The sequence below is a fragment of the Falco rusticolus genome, chromosome 11 (genome assembly GCF_015220075.1).
Source record: "Falco rusticolus isolate bFalRus1 chromosome 11, bFalRus1.pri, whole genome shotgun sequence".
Classification (NCBI taxonomy): Eukaryota; Metazoa; Chordata; class Aves; order Falconiformes; family Falconidae; genus Falco; species Falco rusticolus.
Window position 1 is genome coordinate 22,447,510 of NC_051197.1, and position 23,671 is coordinate 22,471,180.

A 23,671-nucleotide genomic window follows, 5' to 3' on the forward strand; every position below is an offset into this window, starting at 1 on the left:
GCACAGAAAAAAAGGAGAAGTTGAGTTACTCACAAAGTATGTGACTAACACTGAAAGGCTTTAATCACTTAAAAATTCCCTTACATGGGTTTCTGTTACTTCACTCCTGTGACTCCTCAGATTCCTACTATGACAAATATCTTTTCTTAAAAAGAAGATACAGATTTTTTTAATAAGTAAGATGCTTTTTGTTTGATTGTCCTTTTGATTATTTCTACACCCATGCACATATAACTTGGTTAGTCATAAGACTTGATAAACATATAGAAAGAATGTAGTATACTTTTGGTAATTGTCCAAAATTATATTGCACATTAATAAGAAACTTCAAGCTACACTTAAATAACAAACCATTTATCATTTTACGTGGAGAATATCTTCTCTGTGAAGTATATTGGCACTTTATATCTGCCTGTTATATAACGTAAACTATGATTTCATCAGTGGTATCATCAGCATTACAGAAATAAGTTGATTCTATCTATACTTTTCAAATTCAGCAGCATTTTAGACTTACACTTGGTAAGAAAAAAGTAATTATTCTCTCCTTGTACAGCAAATTAAGATTCAGTCCTAATCCCAGTGAAGTCAATGGAACATCTTTGACTTGTAAATGGTATTGTCCAAGGGCCTCATGGGCAGTGATGATACATTTTTACAGATGTGGAAATGTATAAAAACATGTTTGCTGGCCTGTATAGTTCTGGAAATGCAACTCAATACAACTTTTTTCTAATGAAGTATGACACTGACATCCAGAAAAGAAAACACAGTAACAAGTTTCTAGGAGACCATAAGCAGTCACATAAAGGAAGTAAAGAAAAGAAATAACTACATGGATAAACCCCGCCCTTTGGAATAGCTACAGAAGAGCACTGAAATTGCTGTATTTATTTAAAAATTATAAAAACGTGTGCAAATGCATAAAATCTGATTAGTTTATCTTCTGTCAAGAAGTCTATGAAAATTAGGTTGATCTACAAGAAAAAAATGTGTTCTTTAATGAATATACCTCTTCAAATTCAGTCATTCCATCCTACTAGTGACAGCCCATTACATACCTTTAAATGCTTCCTCAGCCAAACAACATGAATCAAACACTCTCTATCTAACTTTTATTGGTACCAAAATAATTGACACTACCCATGTTAAATATTATCTAGTATCTTAAGGGATAGGTGAGGGAACTTCTGGGAGAGAATTACTGTTTCATTAGCTGGACTTAACTTTAAATATGCTGTTAGGATTTTGTCTTATTAAAAAGGAATCTATTTGTCTGGAAGTTATTAAGTATTGTAGACCTCTTTTGAAACTGGAAGCATTCATTTTGACCAACTAACATTAAAATATCACTCTGTGGTGTTCAGTATTACAACTGGTTTTCAAATCTCTGTAGTATGGCTTTCCTCAAGGTAAGCTGAATGGTTATGCTGAATTGTGCCAACAATGTGACTAATAAAATTACAACAGTGGGTTACAAAAAGTTCTTCAGAGGCCATAAACTAAATAGAAATGTTGACTGGAAAATAAAAAGAAAAATATCTGTGCCAAGTATGTTAGTATCAAAAAAGAAAGTGGTGAATAGATTGATATTTGTGCTAAGATCTGCCAGAGGCATAGTTTGGAAAGCCAGACATTTATGAATGAGAACTAGAAAACTCTCATGCAAAAAGGCATGAGTATGTGGAAAGATCTATTGCATCATGCATAACCATGTAGAAAATACTTTTAGGTATTGTGCTTCGCTCATTTCTATTAAAGAAAACGAAACTTTCTTAACACATGTAAAATATTATTACAAATACAGTGGTACATTTGGTTGCAACCGACAAAGAACAGGAATAGATGAGAAGTGCGGAATGCCAGTTGCCATGCTGGAATCAGATTACTGCCAATCGAGTGAAGATCTTCTCCATGGATTTTTTTCTTCCTTTTTAAGAGCACAGTATCAGAGGGGTGTTATGGAAATTCTTGAACCTACAAGCTAGGACATGGGGCCACCATGCTGAAATCATATTCAAGTAGTTTCTAAGTGGCAGTACTTTGTAGTCCCCCTGGTACAAGGGGGAATATGTAGTAGCCGTAAACTTCCTACATAGAAAGACCTTATTCTTAGCAATCTTCCTTTCCAGATGTTTCTGATAGACCAGCAACCCTACACTTTCACACCAGCCAATAAACAGAGAGAATATGTTTTGTACTGTACTGCACAGGTCCTGTTCCAATTAGTGAAATACAGATGCAAAATCTTCCAGGTGTACTTCCTGAGCCAAAATCTGTCCAGATAAAGGAATGCATCTCTATATCCCTAACTGGTGTAAAGATATAAATTAGAAATATGATTTACTCCACAGTTTGATTTTATCAACTCAACCTCATAAAGGCTTTTTTAGATGAGACTATGAAGACTGACGAAGGAGTGGCCAGTTAAATGAGGGCTAAATTCACAAACACCAGGAACAGATTTAATGGAGTGAATACTGGGGCTTTAGTCACCTGCTATGAAGCTGGCATCTTGCACTTACTCTGCCATTAACAGTCAAGATCCCTTCTTTTTCTGGAACTACACAACTACAAGGTCACCTTTATCAGAAAGGTGGTATGACCCACTCAGCCTGAGGCTTCAACAGACCTTGAGAAATCTGCCTTCACATTTTGGATGCTAACACTTCTGGGTGCAAAACCCATGCCATCTCAGGCTGTGCTATTAGTTCACAGAAGCTAGGGCATTCAAAGAAATCTGTCATGGTTGCACTGCTAAACAAAGGAAAGAGAATAAGTAGACTCTAAAATATAGGAGAAAGCATCTAGAATTTCAAAATTAATGCAAATGGAAAAGTATTTTCTGCCACTTCTTAAATTTAGTCAAGACTACTAACTCCAGCAAGAAATCAAAGCAGGGAATGAAAGCAAGTATGACAGATGTGAATAATGTAGTTGAAGAGAGCATCATTTGTTTTGTTAGCTATATACCAAAGGAAGATAGTATTGGCCAGGAACACAGCCAGAGAATCAAGAAGCTGGAATGGGATTTCGAGGGGCATTCAACTTGTGGATCATTCTGATGATCCTTCTATGAGTGCAGAATTAACCAAGTGCAAAATATACCTACCACAGCTGTGCAGCATAACTTCAATCCTGATCAAGAGACTTGTCTATGAGAGTTTACTTAAACCGTGATACTGATAGATAATGTTACAGATGGTTAAAGATCTGAGACAACAAAGATGAGATTCATCAAGTGCTCATAGCAATAGCAAAATATATACAACTGTATTAACCTCCCCAGTGATTTCCCATGAATTGGGATTGATCCAAAATTATATCTTCATCTTGGACAATAGATGGAACTTGGTGAGAGGTTTCAGCTAAGAGACGTCAGGTAAGGCATACTTCAAATGTGATGAAATTTTCTGTTGTTTTTCTTTCTTTTCCTGCAAGACCACCAATAGTTACAGAACAGCCATCCTTGTAATGAATATTGCATATGACTGTTTTCTTACAAATGAAAGGAAGAATAAAACCTGCTGTTTCTTGATGGGAGAAAATCTTTCCACTATGACCTCATGCTTTTTTTTACCGGAGTGATTATATTACACTACCAGATCATCATGCAATTCCAATTAAAGAGATGAACTGTTTTCTTCATCAGATGAATTTTAGAAGCAGAAGATCAGCAGCATGCAAGGCTTATTTCAACTGTGGAATGACAAATATTCTGAAGACAGGCTTACTTTGAAAACGGATTCTTCTGCTACGCATACTCTAAAAACCTACCCACCCAATTCCAAATGTACACTTTAGCAATTTTTGGGTTACCTTTCCAAATTACAGCCAACTAATAATCTAAATCCTAAACCTAAGAACTGTCATAAACTCAATTTTTCCAGTGCCTAAAGACTATATTGAATCATCTAGCTAGCTAAAGAGGCAAAGATGACTTTGAAACATTCTGGGCCTGCTAATACTTTTTTAAATGCAATAAAATAAAGAATATCAAGCAAAATGAGAGTTTTAAAAATCAGATGTGGTAATATAAATAAACAAATGGTAGTATACGTCAATCTTAGGGCACAATGAAGTTAGACTTAAAAAATGGCTTCTTCTACCACACAGTCCTTATACTGATCATAAAAGTGAAAAAATCAAGGAGATAATCACAAAATCTTCAACTTCCAAAGAAAGCCTTTGTCAAAAGGAGAACAAGTCACTTAAGGTTCTTTATTAACTGCTTAAAGAAAAAGTCTATATATCTATACAAAGAAAAAGAGAGGAAAATCACTATTTTAAACAACTCATAAGTTAGGTAACTGCTGTTCTAAACATGACATTAAACACAAAATTAAACATGAAAATAATTATCTTTCTGTATTCTTCAGAAAACTAGTCTTTCTGATCAGCCAAACACCTGAAAGGACATTAAAATAACACAGTCTAAGGATGCCTGAAGCCTCTAAGTCAACGTATCTGGGAGCCATTTGCACCTTTACTTTACCAAGTTCATTTCATTAAAGGCAAACATTTCATTTCTTCAAGTAATCCATTAATTTGGGATAGGTCCAAAACAAAGGAAGCAGAATTCCCTTGGGGAGCAATTTCTTTAGCAGAACTCAGACTCTCTAATTTATTGGGTTGCAGTAGATGAAAGCTTGATAGCTGGGTCCATTGAAAACTAGACCTAATGACACTCTAGAAAATATACTGCCCAACATCAAGGAAGATGAAGACTAGCTAGGTCTTCCCCTGCTCTGATTTCTGTGAGCTGGCCAAGCATATATGATTGAACTGGAATGGAATTGAATACATTTCTGTTTATAGTAGAAAGGGTTTTGAAAACTAGACAGAGGCCAGACTATTTACAAGGTATTAACTAAGAAAAGCATATCTTCCTTAGGAAAAGTAATCTTGATAATTCTAAAATATAATTTCAACCCTATATTTGATCCTTAAAACCTAATTATACATTCAGCATGAAACAAACTTAGTGATTACTGAATTAATCTTAAAGATCAGTATATATAAAAAAAAAACTCTGAAAAAACAGCAGAATAGAACAAAAAGCTTAAATAAAATCAACAAAATAAAAGACCCTTTGCCCCCAAAGACACTATTCAGCCAAATGGCCAATTTTCCACTGAGTTCATGACCTCTGCAATGTATCTGAATGGCTAGCACCAGTGGCTCCATAGTAATTCATCCTATCACTTAACTTCAACATTCAATGAGTTACTATGGAGCCACTGGTGCTAGCCATTCAGATACATTGCAGGGTTCATAAAGATACCATATTGCTAATGATCAGATTTAGTCCGTAAAATTCTATGATGGAAGGATAACAATCTAGTGCAGAAAAGTCACATTTCTCACTCATTTCCTCTCCCTATTTCCTACCAGCTCACTTGTTTGCAGCTCTTGGTCCCTTAGTTTGTCTGCTTTCTCTACGTAAAAACCCTCCAGAATTTGCAGTACGTAGGAAGATTTTTCATGGTCAAATGATTGTGACACTAGACAGAAATCATGCTAATGCACTATTCTAATTACTTTCTAAAGGTCTTGGCCAGTTCTCCACTTAATTCTTTTTATCCAAAAGCTATTTAATTGCAACAAACTGAATTCTCTAGCAACCCTCTCCTGACATAAGACAATAACATGCAACAAAATGAGTTATTTCAGGATACAATACATTTCCTTAAAAGATCTGGCAATCTCCTCCCTGTTGTAAATCGAACACTGACTTTTCTTTGCTTGGAATTTCTGAGAACTGAGAGTTGGCTCATCAAGTAATAATTTGGTTTGGTCCATTTGGGAAGCACTCTCTCTCCCTTGCTGTGCTCAAATCTGAACATTTTCTAAAATCAGATACTCTTTCTTTTTCCTCCAGAAGTAACTACAGATTCAGCACAAATTTTTTAAGCAACTTCTAGGCAACACCTTTCTGGTGTAGTGACTACTGTTGAGGTCATCACTCTCTACTTGACAAATTACAGAGATTCATACCTAGCTATTCACAAGCAAGAACAAGGACAACTGGTGCATATATCAATTAAAGCATGTCTTGAAGGTGGAAATAAATAATAATAAACAACAGAGTAAAGTGTGTATATCACTATTAATCTATTGCTTTCTCATTTTCAAATTTCAGACTGAATGACATCTGATGAAGTTGGAACAAAACACAAAGGAATAAAAGCATTCTGTACAGGAATGTCACCCACATGCATCTCTATTCTAGTGGCTTAGCCTGAACTGCCCACAGAAAGCCCCACAGTTCTGGCAAACAGCTAAGTTCAACAGAATTTTGTAGAGCCTGTATATAAAACATAGTTAAAGGTTATCCAGTTAAATAAACCCTGTTTAGACATATATCACAGTTACTTGAATCCAGAAAGGGACTGATATAATTATAAGTGGAAGTGGAAATACAGCATCCAGGTCAAAAGCTTACATCTTGAAGTCCTTAGGTCACTCCTACCTAAATGGAGAGGTGATGGAAGAGGATGCAGGAGGTTGACCATGATTTACGTAGGAGAATGGCATGGGGATCAGGATAGCACAGGTGAATGAACATGTAGAGAGGGGCAGAATTTAACATACATCCTCCCTTTGTAGACTGGCTAGGTCTACGTCTTTATTCACAGCTTGCTGTTTTTGTGAATTTCACTGTGAGATGTTTGATTCTTTCTGAGCTTTGTTTAGGGGAACCTCACTTAATTCAGGGATGAAGGGACCCTGCAAGTAAAAAGTAGGCATTGAAATCCTCTCTGTTGCATCACTCAAATCACATTTGTATCTGATACTAAGGTAAAAAGAAAATGAACAAGAAAAAGAAAATCTCAATGCAGCATTTAAGGTATCATCAATAAAGACACTTTGATTATACATCAGTGTTTAGTAAACCTACATGAGAGCAAAGTCAAGGTCTTAAGGCTTTGAGACAAACCCAAACATTTTTAAAAAGCAAATATTGTACTCCTGATGTTGCAATGATGTGACATGCATCCTCAGGCTCATTTAATGGAAGATCACTACAATATATTCCTTCTTTTTTCCCATTAAACAGTTGGTAAATTATTTTTAGTCTAGATGAAGTCTCAGACCTTGTCCCCAACAAATGCATAAACAATTCTATCAGCTGAACTGGAACTATATCATATGGTGGAAACTAGTAGAAAAAGGGAAACAGAAACATTTAAGCCAGCACTACTATTGAAAGAAATGCCTCAAAACCTGCAATGTTGGGTAGGTGATTGTTTGCTCCTTTGCAGAAAGAAACACTGCCTAAAGCAATGAGGATTACACTCAGTTAAACAAAGTACTTTTGCTTTTAAATCTACATAATCTTAGCCAAATCTTTCTCTCTAGATGTTTCTTTAGTGGCCTAAAAATCATCCAACTTTTCAAAATAACTTCATTCCCAGGCTATGAACTTGCCAGGAGAATATAAAGGTGTGAGATATCAAGATAAATCCCATTCAGTTTCCTAGGTGGAATTCCACAGACATAATACACTGTTTTTCACTGACAAAAGTCAATCACTTCCTTTGGGTTTTGTAGTCAGTGCTGCAAACACACATTAATAGGCTCTGCAATCACATAATTTGCCTCTTTCCTCTAAACAAAGTATCAGTTTCTTATTCTGGTCTGCAATAATTCAAAGGCTCAGAGATGTAAGGCCAGAAGGGACTATTAGATCACCTTAACTAACTCTTGTATACTTTCAAACTTCTTACAGTCACCCTGTAACTCAGCCAACTAACGTATGAATGACATTTCCCAAAACTTTTACAGTTATCTATCCTTGGCTTGGCTTGAAGACATCTAGAGATAGGGCATTTTGGTAATTTGTTCTTTCAATCCTAAAAATTTGAATAGATCTGTTTCCTAACTGAAATTATCTAACTTCGTTCCCCACCCCCCACCCCGATTTGTCTACAGCTGGTATTTTCTTTTTGTGAAGGTTCTTTGAATATGCTAACCAAGCAGCATTTCAAGCTTTTGTCATTATTGATGACAACACAAACACATTAAGACTTCCAACTCCTGTAGTCACAACAATTACGTACCTTTTATTTGAATAATCTTCATTTTTCCAATATTTGTTTTAGTGACTAACACCACGACCCTACGTGATGTTCCAGTATATGTTTCAACCAACAGCATACAGAGGAATAGCACTGCATCAGTGTTCTTATTCCTTTGTTTGCAAACCAAGACATGCACTGTATTTTTTTGCTTGTTTTGCATGGAGTGCTCATGTACAAACCATTTCCCTACTTTAATAACCAGAATCTTTTAAGGCTACTGTCCAACAAAAATTTTCAGCTTCTGCTGGCTTAAGCCAAAGCTGACACTGAAAGACACAGTCCTGCTTAGCCTTTAGCCCAGTGTTCTCTCTTCCCTCTTTCTGTCACAAGAGTTTGAGCGAAAACATGGAAGATCAAACAACGAAGTCAACCTAGCTAAGCAGCAGTCTTTTCATGTTGGCTATCAACTTGATTAGTATCCTAGTCTGGTAGGTCATGTACCCACCAAATTTATTTTGCTGATATAACAGCAGATGAAGCCCACAGACGTGACAATCTTCTGCATACAGAAGGTTTTTTTGTTAACACATGCAAGGAGGCTGCATTGCAGTGTATATTTCCTAGTTCTTTATGTGTGCCCTGCATTTATTCCTTTTTCTTGTATGTATGTAACATTGCCTTTGGTTGTTTTATCATCATTATTTACTGCTCTGCAGTATCATGACTGACAAATTTTAATAGCATCCATCTAACACTCAATTCTGTATTGCTAACAATATAGAAATTTCTTAGTTTCTATGAAACTACTAAAACATTATTCAGTGATAGCTCTCTCTTTATAATAATTTCTGAAATAAGGTAGCCAGATTTGAATCCGTTTGTCAGGTACTTTTACCATACAAAGCCTTTTTTGTTGGTATTTTTTTTCCCCATTCAAATATCTTATATTGACAAATCAGAAGCTTTACAAAAGTCCAAGTCTATACATTCTACCAGATATAACTATCAAACTTGCAGTCTCCTAAAAACACGTAATCAGGCATTCTGAAATAGTTGTTTTCCATATAGACTGGCTGCAATTATATTTTTATCTTTTAAGACCTTCTTTAATTTTGCAATGAACAGTTAAAAAAAAATCACTGCTACCTTCTCTTTCTCCAGTACCTAAATAAGACTTGTTTCATCTACTTCTTTAAAATTAATTATCTATAACAAAAGATAACAAAGTAGTCTGCTTTAACAAGCTGCTTTTTATCATTTAGCAGACAATTCTATAATTCTGGGCAAGTCAGTCATTTATTCTATTGCGTGTTCATTGCACTGGTAGCATTGCTGATAAGTACTCTTACACAACAGGTTAAACAGACCTGTTTGTGCTGGGAATATTCATACAAAGTTACACATATGAGCTCATGGATAGCAACAAGGAAATTGTGTCTTATTTCAGAAAGCAAAATAATTCAATCACCACTCAGAGCAATAAATGCAAGCAAACAGAAATGGCAGTTCTCCATTTTTAAAATCTTTTAGCTCTTTTCATTTTTTTTCAAATTAATTTTAAAATATCACACTGCAAATTAAGATCTATAATTTTATTTTTTTCTCTGTAGGTACTCCCACAAATGATATGTATTATCACAGGACAGAAAAATAGGCCTCAGGAAAACAAAAAAAACCCACTAACCTCAAGAGCATTTTTGCAATGGCTGCTGAATTTAACAATAAGATATTTACTGTCTCCAGTGGCAGCTTCATTAGGCTGTAGACGTTCTCTACTCAGAATGTGAAGGAGAACAGGGTCAATTGCTTGATTTTATGGTTCCCTTTCTTTGTTTGGTGCCTACAGACTGTTTTCAGTAGATGCACAGTATATAACTTGGAATTCTATGTGATGAGCGCATAACTGTATATGTGCACTTAGTTTTTATGGTTATGATGAGGCTTATTTTGATCTACAGGTGAGTGCTCTCAACTGATGCTAGTGTTAAACAGCTTTAATACAGTATAAACATAACATCTGACAGCAAGAGATTTAGCTAGTCATCTGTCACGGAGGGAATGTAATCCTTGGGCTACTTTATTCATATTCTACATACTTCAGAAACATTAATTTACACTGTAATAATTCACCAGTAGTCATTGCTAATAATTGAGCACAAGTATTCATTCTTCTTCATCTTGAATAGATTGAATCTACAGTCTGATCCCAACTAATTTCTGTGGACTCCAAGCCTTGTCCACATGCACTGGACTAAAGGACAGGAGCCATTATTGCCATCAGTGGTGGCCAGAGAAAGCAAATCGTTGCAATCTCTCTAAGCCATGTTAACTCCTGCTTAGGAGGTGAGGTGAGTTTGGAGGCAACAGTACTGCTACCTTAGTTAAAGCATTTTAAGTATTTAGATATATTCCTCTTCAAGAAAGAGACCAACGGATGATTTTAACAACCTCTTCGCACAAAGATCAGTTCATTAGATTGACTACTCTTCAGTCTTACTTCAAAGTAGAAAAGCACTAGCCTATTCAAACCTTCCAGGCCTTCACACAAGAAACAGAAAAAGAATCAGAGTGCTATGTAATGTAGCAGCAAAGCCCAGGAAAGTTCTCAAGCAAAATTTCAAATTTCTTTGAAATTAATAATAAGGGAAAAAGAATGTTTTTGTTATTTTTGTTATTTTGTTAATTTTATATTTTGTTCCCATAAAATATCAACAATGTGATTTCAGCGTATTCTGTTTTGAAATACAGTGCATGGAGATCCACATAGCCAGGCACACAGACAGAAGGTCCTGGGGTGTCCTCATGAAGAGACCAGACTCCATACACTGTAATGTAGCATAAAGGCCTCTGCCTGTATGTAATTGACTTTACACATCCTGAACTGTACCTCTGATGCAACAGATGTGGGAGTCCCTTTGAAATAAGTTCTGGGCCCTATGGACCTTAGTCACTTGATGACATAATTTTCAGTCAGATACAATAAATAGTAACAACAAATAAAATTACCATGTATTTAGGAAAAGTTCTGTCTAAAAACTGGCTCAAAGCAGGCATGTGAGAAAAATTCAGCGTTTTTTAATGGTGATCTCTTGAGCAGTCAGTAACAGTAACTAGTCAGATCACACACAGTTGAGTGCTAACTGTCTGGAGCCAAGTTCAATTAAGAGTAGTTACATTTTGCAAAAGCTTTCCACTTCACACTGTTTGATGCAAGTATTTAGAATGTGTACAACAATACATACAACTGCTGACCCTCAGAGACCCTATCTGAGAACTATCTTGCCCTCAGTGAATTACTCAGTTTACGGCTGTGAGAACTGTCTACAGTAACAAATGGTTTCTGTAAACATTTTTTGTGTTTCTGGGAAAAAATCCAACCCTCTCTTGTCCCTGTTTTGTCCTTGTTGATATTTACCTCCTACGAGTGGAGCTGGCTGAAATAATTTTGTGTATATTTGTACACTGGAGACAGCTCATTAGAATATATGGCATGTCTAGCAGAAGTAGTTTACAATTACAGAATACGCATAGCTCCCACATCTTTCAAATGTGGCATTTGCAGTACTCAGCATCAGTGAAATCATAAATGTACACAGGAAAGACAAATAGGTACAACTAAACAAACTCTTATTGCTATCATTTTTTAAGGATTTACAATTTAACTTCATTGAGCGTGCTGGTTATTTGAACACCAGTGTGATAGGTTCCTTCAAATGCCTAACATAAATGACGATAGCAAAAAGGACTAGATAGCAAAAAATGAATGTACTCCTGCAAACTTCCTCCCTCATGTCTAGAACAATGCACACCATTTGGCTGTAAATCCTCCTTGAGTGACTTGTATCCAGCACAACCACTAATGTGCAATAAATCCAGTAATACATACTGATTACTCACCTCATCAACTTGAGGATCTTGAGCCTGAGCAGCACTGGGCACTGGGGAATCACAGTCTGGGCTGTAATGCTCACAATAGTCATAGGCAGCTCTAGGGTCAGCTATAATCAGCAGCTGCTGGATCTCACCCTGCAGGAAAGTATATGCAGATTAAATAACTAAAACAAAGGTCATCTACAGTTCATCAGAAGTACAAAGTTTTCGTTCAGAAAACCAAACTAGGCACACAATACTTATATTAGATATTATAGTAGCATTTGTGGTTATAAATAACATGTCTGCTTAATTTCTGCTGATATTCTGGAAAACACCTTAAGTATTGTTCACATGGCAAAACAACGCAAATGAGTAGTGAATGCACTAGGTGCAAAATTCCAGTTTAAAACACTCTCTGGTTTGGAAAGGAGAGGGTGGGAAGGTATAACGCCTGCTCTGTCATTTTCATGCTGTTTGTTTACTTCTTTGCTGGGAACCAGTCTAAATTCCTAAGATTTAATTCAGGGCACTTCCTATTACCAGCATGCAGCTCAGCATGCAAGTTATCAACAGTGTAATTCTAAGAGTTTGTATCACATTTGTACTCTCAAAGAAGGGAGAAAATGCAACAAAATAAAATAAAAAAGGCTGTACCAGAGAAACAGTTAGTGGAACAAAAATAATTAAGTAAGCACTATGTAAATACACACTATAGAATATGCTGAAATAAAATGATCAACGTCTAACAAATGGTATTTTCATCTCTATTCCCATATACCATGCATAAAAACATCACAGTAAAGAGACCCACTATTCTGGATAATAAAAATGGCTCTGCTGAGATCCCCTACAGAGACCTTATATGTTTATCATTTTCCAGAGAAAGCTGTCTGGTATCCAGTGCATTTCTTAACATAGTGGTACCATTTAAACAGCATTAGGTAAATTCCTGCCAACATTTCCACTATAAATTTCCTCATTCAGGAGCTTCTTATGCTGTCATAAAAAAAAAGGTTGTTGAAAATTGGCACATGGTCTTAGTCAAAATCCATTAACTTCAATCTCTCACTGTTTCCCCAGAAGGGGAGGATTTTTAAGCTTTTATATACTTCTAATGTAATTTTATTATGTTTTTAGAAAAAAATGGGGGCAAAGGAACAACTCTGTTAGTATACCTGTGCATGTTTTGTCTTTAAAGAGAAAACACAGTAACTGACAGGAAGGTACAGCTCGGAAAATTCACAATTATCTCAGTCTTTCCAAAACTGCTTTACATCTTTCAGAACAGTAGCCTTTAACAAATCAACAAAATTGGAAAATACTTTTAAATAGTAAAGAATATTTTGCAATGCCTCTTCCTTTCAAAAAGAAAAACCACAGAAAAAAGCAAAAAAACCTCAAAATGGAAAAAATCAACCAACCTGCAATTTTCCTAGTTCTATGGTACATTTTTATTAACTCATTTTACATAAAATATGACATACTTATTTTCTTAGCACATAACAGCTATGCATTATAAATCTGACTTTTACAATACTCTCAACTCATTTTACTTTACACTCTCATGTGTGTCTCAGATTAATTTAGAGTTGGAATATATTTTTTTAAGCTTCCAGAAATACTACAAATGCAGCAGTTTTCTCTCCTGCCAGTATTTCTGGACTGTCTCTTTCATTTTCCTTAGCTCACTAATGCTTCCCAATTTGGACATCTTCCTACAAAACCTGCTACACATACAGAGCAATTTCCCCTTTGATCCCTTACACTACTTCCACCAGAGTTTGATGCTTTCAGGGGTTTTGTACAGTCATTGTGAGCCTGGGCTATGCATCTCCTATCTCCAGCAAAGCGTTTCTATAGTGCCCTGCCCTTCCTCTTTCACCACCCAAATTAAAACGAAGTGAAGCAGAGGAATAAGGTAGAGAGAATTAGCTACTGGAAGACAAAAAAGAGGTAATGCTTTTGCAGCAACCATTAGAGATGGATGTGTAGAACCCCTGTCTTCATCCTGTCAAGCTCAGGTCATTGTCTTACTATATGCCCCTGAACACACACGGCTTTCTGAGATGCCCATATAGATCACCATGGATACATTGTGCCAGCTAGTGTGAGTAATGCCAAAACTGCTCCTGAAACTACTGCCGTTTAGTATGATATGCTAAGAGAACCAAGGTCAGGGAATATAGCCAGTATTCTGGAGCTTGTTTTGTGCTGATCTTGAATGCCATGGAATTTTGGCACTGAGTTTTGTTGGATTGTGTGTTTGCAAGAAGCACTCAGCATGTTGTTACCACTTGGCTTAAATGTCCCTAAATTGGTTAAAGCTGTTCCTGATCCATTGACTATACTTCCCAACCTCGCCTGTCTGCCTGTCATGGGTCCACACAGAAGGAGGCTCTCAGAAGTCTTGCACAGTATACATAAATTGCTACTGGCTATTTATGTGTAAGAAGTTTACTGATTTTACATTTGGCCTCTCAATGTTGATTTTCCTTTTTCCTTCAACATCTGCTATAAAAGTATTTCCAGTAAGTTACAGCTTTTCTTTTTTCATTTTTTGTTTTTATTTATCTGCCTTTGCTAATTAAATGACTTGAGTATTTTTCTGATATGTACTGGCAGTGCTGTTTCACCAGTCAGAGAAAAGCTTTCATTTCAGATCAGGTCAATCATCTCAGTGCATGAAATTCCACAGGCGTTATTAAGGATTTAATTATTGTGACTTAGAATGATAACTAAGGTATCTGTTGGACAATTCTGCACTTTTTCTCTTTGAGGATTTTTCACAGAATGACTTCAGTCTTCACAAACACATTCTTCGATTTTAATTGCGAAATTTAAATAATTTTTATAAAGTCAAGTTTTTTGCAAATAAACTACAAAGACTTAATCGGGCTGTACTTCATGACCTGACTTACAAATCAGGCACTTAAGGATCTATCTGCACAAGTCCCAAGAACTTTAAATGAATATATGGATAAATGGAGTCACAGGTTATTAACAATTCTAATAGTTGGTCTCTAAACAAACATTAAGGTATATATGCACATATATGAATATGTGCAGAATATTATTCTTATACGAAAAATGCAAGGAAGAAGGAAGTCTCACAGGATAGAATGATGAAGATGAAAGGGAGAGCAAAGATGAGGAAGAAGGCAGGAGAACAGAGTATAACTTACAAATACACCCAAGCATCCTTGAAGTACTCTAAAAAGTGCATAGAGAAAAAAAAAAAAAAAAAGTACAAAAGGCAGCTTTCTACATAGATTAGCTCTATTTCCTTCTCTGTGAAATTGTCATGACCACCTTTGTTGGGAAAGACTGCTCAGGAAATTTCCCAAAGTTGATAGATGATATATAGTGTGTTATACAAGCCAAATGTTTGATGTCTCTGCTGAGCCAGTCTTCCAACATGATTTGTTATCACAGATAAGTGGGATGACAGTAGAAGGCAGAGGCAGAGAACTTGTGGTAAGGTTATCAGACATATACACACAGCCACTTTTTTGTCTTATTACTTATAACAATGTGCATGCTTAACTTGCCTCAAAAAGTACTAAAAGCCTATTAGGCCTTAAGAAGAAAAACCTGCTGCCTTATAACAATTTTATCCTTGATAACACTTAATACAATGTATTTAAACAGTGTTTATCAGCTATTTAGTATTACTTGCATATTAGAAATGAGAATGAGACAACTGGGAGAGAGGTCTCTGTCTTAGTTGCCAGAGGTGAAAGGGAGCATCCAGCACAGTATTCAAGCATACCTAACATTAAGCATACAAGTATCACTTGTAAGTAGAATGGATCAATTAGCAGTCTTAATATTTAGTTTGGATCACAAATACTTTATTGAAATAAACACTAAGTTGTTGTCAAAGCCAACACAAAGTCAAATGCACAGTTGAGTAATTCATTGCAACACTGAATAAAAATAGTTAAAAGTCTATGAACATTCTAATTCCTCTATTTTGGGAATGTGCTCATAATTTAAAACAGAGACTCTTGAAACAGCCACATAGTTAGATGAAAAAAGCTGTCCGAGAATCATAAAATATCTTGCCCACCAGTTAAGTCTAGCACAAAAACATGGTACATAAGGATTACTTATGTAGCATTGTCCTAAAAGGTACCAAATAACTACTCTTTGCAGAATCCTCCAAGGCTATTAAAAGGAGTTAATTAGACCTGAGGAAACATTTGCTTCTTTGTGGCATGCCACAGCAAATAGGGAGAACCAGGCTACAGAGGTACAAGGAGAATAGGCTCGGATCAGTTGAATGCCTGCCTATTAGACAGCCGCACAGACTTTCATTCACATCAACTATTCTACAACGAGGAACAGCCCAGCTAAGAATGAGAAGTGTGTGGTGAAATCACTCACTGAAAATTCCTCTGTGAATCTCACAGACATTCCACAGTGCCATTCTAGAGTAAGAAAGTTTGTGTAATGTACACTTCCAGAACTTGTTGAAAAACACACCTCGCACACGTGTAATGCTAAAGGTGGGGTATAAGCACTGAAAATGTAGCCTCTTGATATGAAAAGTTTGTAACACTGAAAAAAATACAGCATTCACTAAGAAAAAAGGAGAATAGAGACTAAATTTGCAGGAAAGCAGTAGACTACCAAGTTCTGTTCCTGATGGTATTAACTTTCTCTCGATGTAATTATGGTTTTAGTTAGCATCATGGTAGTAATCACTATATTTGGTTCCAGTTTTTTAGAGCCTTAGATTCTACAGCAGAAATTGGAATAAGGAAAATCTCCAGCAAGATATGGTGTCAGATTTTCTCGCTGATGTAAATCATTGAGGGCCTGAGAAGTAAGGAATGAATTATTTTATTATTATAAGCAATAAATGTTAATGGCTGCTTATTATCTTAAGAGTAACTACATAAAAAAACCTTTGATATTATCACTCTACTTGAAACATTATTTTTTCCTTTTAACTATGTAATCTTACTAAATCTTTCTAAATATAGTGTATTAGAGAAGTACAACTATAAAGTAGTCCATTTATAGTCTATTTATCAGCTTAAAGTCTCTACCATTGATAAAACACATCTCTACTGCCAGAATTGTTAAAAAGACAGAAGTAAGAACCCTTACAAGGCTGTAAGGGCACTATTTGAAGGAATCAGTACTGAAATAATCAGTACTGAAATTACTGTTTTTTCCAGTATTAAAAAATTTTTAGTCTAGTTCCCTAGTTCTACAATAACCTCAAACAGTTCAGTTGTAGAGACAGGTTTTTGGGACATCACTTCCATAAGAATCTTAATAAAACAATAATCCTGCCAGGTGAAAGTGATCATTGTCCACGGAATAACAGGTAAGCATTACTTCAGAAGCTCTGCAAGACCCTCTCCACAAAAGCAAACTTCCAAATTATTCAAAACACTTAAAAAAAATAAATTCTTAGAACAGGTGATCTTGGTAGTTGCAGAACTAGGATGCTACATAATAATGTGACTGGACCAGAGTTGAGAATTCAAGTTGTTGTTTCTTACTGTAAAATTATGAGATTTTCTAGAATGGTTCATTAGGAGAAAGCTTATTGCTCTTTTTCCAGCGTAGTAACAACAACAAAAAAAAATTAATGAAAAATAATGCAGCAATTACTTAAATGTCTAACATATATTAAAGGTTCGGAAAGACTATCCACAACAAGAGTGGGTGGGTTGGTATTGGCAAAATACCATACTTTGATTCAGATTCTGAATTAAATGAGTACCTGTTACGTGCCTATAAGAATAATTAGATTTTAAAGATGACTACCCAAACAGTGGAAAAAAAGCATAATAAAACCAATGCTAAGCATTATATCAACTCAGGAGAATATGATGGCTAAAGCCTAAGAATTACAGAGTGGACTCTTCAGTAGATCGGCAGAAACTCTAACCTGTGTATATATGCCAACTTTAATTAGTTATGTGACAGTACAACTATAGACTCCAAAGAACAAAAGTCTAGACAGCCTGGATATTACTACTACAGAATTTAGAAAAACCTGCTGCAGAATTCATTTAATCTTCCTGCAAAGATTTGAGGGATAGAAGAATTCCAGGGGCCGTTAATACAATATTCCATAACCCTGGCCCATTGCATAATATAGCTAGAGAAAGATATTTAGAGCCTGCCAGACTGAAACGCTGTAAAAGCAATAAATTGTGAAAGCAGAATTCTGTACAGGTCAAAGTCTCCATAGAAATCAATGTCTCTTCTTGATTCTTTGAAACTCCATGGTTATAGGAATATATATTCAGATTGGTTAAGAAATAGGTTGATATACCAATTATAACAATGAAACTGTTAACAGACCAAATCTATTGCAGTCCTTGGCTCTGAAATTAGATTTTATTACAATGCCTGTATATACAGCACATGCACATAATACACATATGCCCATGCACACACACACACATGTATGTGTGACCAAGGGCATTCTATTTTCTTGGTAAAAGACCTGAACATCTTTCACATTGTCATTTATCTTTGAAACCTAGTTTACAGCTATTGTTTAAAACTTAAACATATTACACACAATATTAAATGAGGTGATAATAATAAATTTTATCTGTAAAATTTGCTGGAGTTGATGTAACAAGTAGTATTTTTTGAGCCCAGGTTGTTAATTCTAAATGTAATTACAGTTCAGTCAGATAACCATTCCTTTGTTTCTTGGGAATATTCCTCAAAAATGAACTTGAACTCCAGTGAATTACCAGAGCTTTGCTTTCTTTTTCTCCTCCCTCCTGCTTTCAAAGATAAGGAAGGGAAACAAGGGAAACAATTAGTTATTTTTCTTCATCAAGCATAAGTTTGGAAACGCTATAAAAAAGTAACAAACACCAAACCACCATTCTTTCAGATTAAAAAAAAAAAAAAAAAAGGGGCAAAACAAACCAAGCCAAATATAAAGCTTTTTAAAAAAATGCTGGTTTTTTTATTAGGTGCCTCTGAAATGGAAAAATTGTTTGCTTTGCTTTTATTTTATTTTCTCTTTTATTATTTTCCTCTCAATGTTGGAAGTTGGCTACTTCTCTGGTGTTGATAGCTAGAAGGTTGCTTCTAAATATTTTTGCCTGGAACCTATCCCATTTTTTTGTTTCTGTCCATCTATGTTAAACATTATTTTTTTTTAGTCTGACTGACACCAAACATTTAGTGGGTCACTAGGAATTACTAAAGGTGACATATATTGGGAATAATTTTGGTTATGTGTACATTAGCTAGCAGTGCAGCTCAACAGGATAGTACAAAACAGAGGATACTGATGGCACATCATTCACACTATTGCCTTTGGGGGAGTTTTACTTTGGGCTAGCTTCCCTAATCTACTTTAGCCATACAGCAACTTTAGTTGGTCAGTAAAAGCTCTACCCATTCTGCTACCACTGACTTCTTCAGGGATTATGCACACAAATGAATGGCCTTTCTGCACTTGCAGACCGGACTTTCCGTGCTTACAGATAGTTAGTTTGTTAGTGATGGTTACTCATCTGAAGACATCTGTAGCATAAATCGTATTGCTGCGAAGATACTATCACTCTGTCTTCATCTGCTCACTCAGGCTATGAGGGTATGAAAGCTTTTTTTCATGAAAACGGGCTAATGCCTAGTATCAAAATCTAAACCCTTTATTAAAAAGGATTACTACAAGGATTTAATCTCAAACTGTGTGCAGTTAAAGCATTCATTGGTTTTAAATGAGTCATATACATGAGGTTTTGTCTTGTTATACTGATTTAAAGCACAGTGCCTATAAATTCATTGTATTGGTCTGACTGTGGGGAGTTTTGAAGGAAAAAAGGTCTCTGCATAAAGACTCAGTTATTAACTCATTATAAAATACTGATTATAAAAACCTGTTATATTGTTCACACCAACAGTACTAAATGAGAAATGACAAATCCTTAAAGCTGGCAAAGAATAAAAAGATCTCTGGTATTTATCAAACATTTGAGCTACAAACATATTTCAGTGGATACAATTCAAAATTCTTTTACTAGGTGCCATGTACCAGCATTTGATTAATTTTTTTATTATTATTTTTGTATGCTATTTTAGGAATTCTCTTCCTTGCAGCAAGCACTTACAAACCAACCCTTCTTTCAAATGACACCTGTAAAAATTTGAGGCATACTGTGTCAGTCTGTAATAAACAAGCATTTACATTTAGTCCCACGGATATCAACAGATCCACTTAAGTAAGTACTCAGCAGTGTAAACTGAGGTCCCATAATTTGGCAGTTAGTAATAATACAGTTTCTAGACAGCACAGCATAATTTCACTATTTTAGGGCACATTCATAGTTTACAATTAGCTCCTCAAGCATTTCTATGCACCTGATGCTTAGTGCTGGCTTGTATTCAGTATCTTGTTTGTGACATCATACTGATTTCCATATTAATTGAGCACAATGTCATAGAATCTCAGATTAACACTTATATTCAGGAATGAACAGCAGGCAACTCCAAATTGGAATTTCCTCATATTACCCCAACCTCCCCCCCCGCAAGGTTTGGAAAATGCTTTTAAAGGTAAAACAGAAGATCTCTCTGAGAGCACTATTAAAAAACACCTCTGAGCTTTAGCACCAGTAGGTAAACTTACCAAGGAACATCCTGTTTGTTGAATATAGAAAAAATATCAAATTAGGTAGTCATTTAGCATGCTCTTAGGACATTAATCAGCCTTCTCCTTCTTTCAGTGGTGATCTACCTGGTCTTTAGACACCCAGTGTGCTTACTTACTCAGAAATTATTGATCTTCAGCACAGGAAAGTTATATCAAAGCAGTCATACCAAACTGATTAAAATGTATGCATTTAACATTTCCCAGTGTACTATAAGATACTGTTGTGCTAGCAACAGTCAGACTGCCAGAATCAGAACAAAGGTGGGAAAACTGCTTAGTAAACAGAAGTTAATATTAGTAACAGGAAGAAGAAAATAGCCAAGAATTCAATTTCATTAAATTTTGTTGTATTACAAATTTAAAATAACAGTTAGAAAGAGAGAAGAATATTTGATCCATTGTGATGTTACAGTTTTAAAATAAGTGTGAAATATTCCTCATAGGAACAATATTTGTTTTGAGGATTCTAAATGAATGGTCCATGCAAATATGTTAGAGCATTAGGACTGAAGAAGTAATTCTTTTTTCCAAAGATACAATCAAGTTGTCATGAGGTCAGGATAATACCACATAATAATATCTATTTCTGAATCATGTGCATACACCAGAATTCACAGAGATTTAGAAGTACACCCTAAGGGAACAGGAACACATGATGTATCTAATTGTTTACAGCTCTGATTCTGACAGTGCTGAACTCTGCTTTCAATGGGAGTGAATTACCTTAATGATGTAACTGGTTTTTGTGCAGTTGTGTTATGCTGTATGAATGGGTTCAGGACCAGAAGCCTGGCATCCTCAACTAGTAGGTCACTGAAACCTAGAATTTTATTATATTTACCTACAGGTTCATTACTTCTACATTTTGAATTTCCATTCAGTTTGAGGAGACTGAAGGGTACTCCACCGTTCCTGTGATCAGATCACTGGCTTATAATGAAGCCCATCATTATTACCCAAGATAAAATAGCCTTTGTGATGTATGCATAAAATATTAATCCTTCTCACACTCTGTGCTGTGAATTCCAGCAGGTCACTATACACTTAGGTACTTTTTAATGTGCTTCCTACATGTAAGCTAATAAAGACATCCAATGTCACATGAAAAGTCTGTTATACAGTTTTATGTCTTAAACATACAAATCTAATGTCATGCGTAAATATGCTAATTTCTGGAATTTCCTGCACATAGAGTAAGTCACATTGGGTTACATGTCTCTTCAGTGCCTTTTGTGGTCTCAAGATATACCAGGGTTCACAACACAGAAATACTACCAAAGAGAGCTATGGAACCATCAAACATCACTCTGTGCTACCATGAATGAGATAAACAGAATATTTACAACACAACCAGGAAACTTTCAAGCAGGAGACAAACTTCAGGGAACAGCCCCAAACTTCAGAAATTGTAGCAGGAGTAGCTAAAGGATGGTTAAAATCTGGTTAAAAAAACAGAAGGAATGCTGGTTGGAGAGTAGAAAAACTCAAACTAAAAAAGAAATAATTATGTTTTGCTTGGTCAGACTTTGAAGGACACATCATTAAAAGTGTATATGGTACAGTACTTTGTTTAAAATTTAAGGGCATTCTAATTTCAACATGCACATTTCTAGCTAAAGATGCTAAGAACTGAACGTAGGTATAGATGTACCCGTGGTACAGTAAAAGAGAAAGCAGAAACTTATCCCAAAAGAAAAAAAGACTAAACTTCCAATTTAAGTAACAGACTTCAGATTAAATCTAAACCCCCCACAATTACAAGAGCAGCCTTACAAGAATGTGACTGATTTCTCTGAATAAAGCAAGAGAAAAGGAGTGCAATCAGTTAAGTAAGGAAAGCTAATCACTGAAAGAATACAGAAATGTACAGTGATGCTACACATCATAGAAGTGTTGCTGTTCTCAGTGCTGAATGTTAAGATTCAGCCTGTAAACTGACTTTACAGACAGCTGCATGTTTCTTTTATGGGCCCAAAGCTGTCTTTCTTCTTAGTGGGTCTCAGCTGAAACTGAAGCACTGACTTGCCATGTCAGTGTAGGAGACTTCAGTGAAAAATCTGACAGAAGATCACTAGCTTCCTTTTTCATCCTTCGATACATGCCAGAAACCCTCAGAGAAAAGTATTTTTCAGTCATTCTAACATATTCTGTTTAAGTTATATCTTCACGTCTGTGTTGACTTCAAGAAAAATGTAGGGTTATTGTTTGGGTTTCTTTAATTAATCTGCTAATTCTTCTTTAAGTGCCAATTTCAATTTGCTAAATATGTCTTCATGCAGCCTTACTAACTCTTCCAACATCTGCTAACCAAAAAATATTTGAGTTCTACTACATTCCTTCCCATCTCTTTTTCCTCTACAGGGCTTGAAAGAGTTGAGGGAATGGTATATACAACTGTCATGACTCAGTTTCATCTTTCTTTCCGAGTGGCTAATAGACTTTGTGACAGAAAGCTGACATAACAGGAAATTTTCAGAACTATCATTTTATTTACCCCTTAGATAGTCTACGTTCCTTCTTACTCCCGTGGAAATGTTATTAATCCCCCTTTAACAAATTTTTTTTTGAGCATTTAATATTTACAACTTTAAAATATAGATGACATATAATATAAATGTCAACAACTTCAGAGGTCAAAGGGCCCTAGCATGCTTCTCTTTTATTCAACATGTTATTTAAATCAAATGATTAAAACAAGTATCTTCCTTTATGCACATATCATCACCCACTGTACTTATTTTCAAAGAGCTATGTACAATCACTGCAGCACCTCTGTAACTTCAGACAGGTCTTTATTTAGAATTGGAAAACAAATACCAGTGTTTAGTTACTGTGCACTTTCCTCCTCTACAACTTCTAAAATAGTTACAAACTTTGCAAGAACAAGCCAGGGCCCATTGCCTTAGTTTGTATTAGAATCTAAAATCACTTGTAAAACACTAACAAATTATCAGCTTATCTACTTCTATTGCTTTTTCTCTGAATTCTTTTTACTTATGTATATTAACATTTACATATTCTGACAATTTCTTACCAAATACTGTGGGACTTGGTTTCTGACCAAAAAAAGAAATACAAATGAAAACTGAAAGTAATTATCCCACGTGGACACAAAAAGTCCTTCTCC

General features: G+C 35.5%; 1 protein-coding gene across 5 annotated transcripts in view; it reads right to left on the reverse strand.

Moving 5' to 3' along the window:
• Positions 1–23,671, reverse strand: part of COL11A1 (collagen type XI alpha 1 chain) — a 159,038-nt gene that overhangs the window by 108,783 nt on the left and 26,584 nt on the right. For all 5 annotated transcript variants that reach the window (XM_037404572.1, XM_037404573.1, XM_037404574.1 and 2 more), the window contains exon 5: positions 11,922–12,050. In XM_037404572.1, coding sequence (XP_037260469.1) covers positions 11,922–12,050 — 129 coding nt within the window. The remainder of the gene's footprint in view (positions 1–11,921; positions 12,051–23,671) is intronic.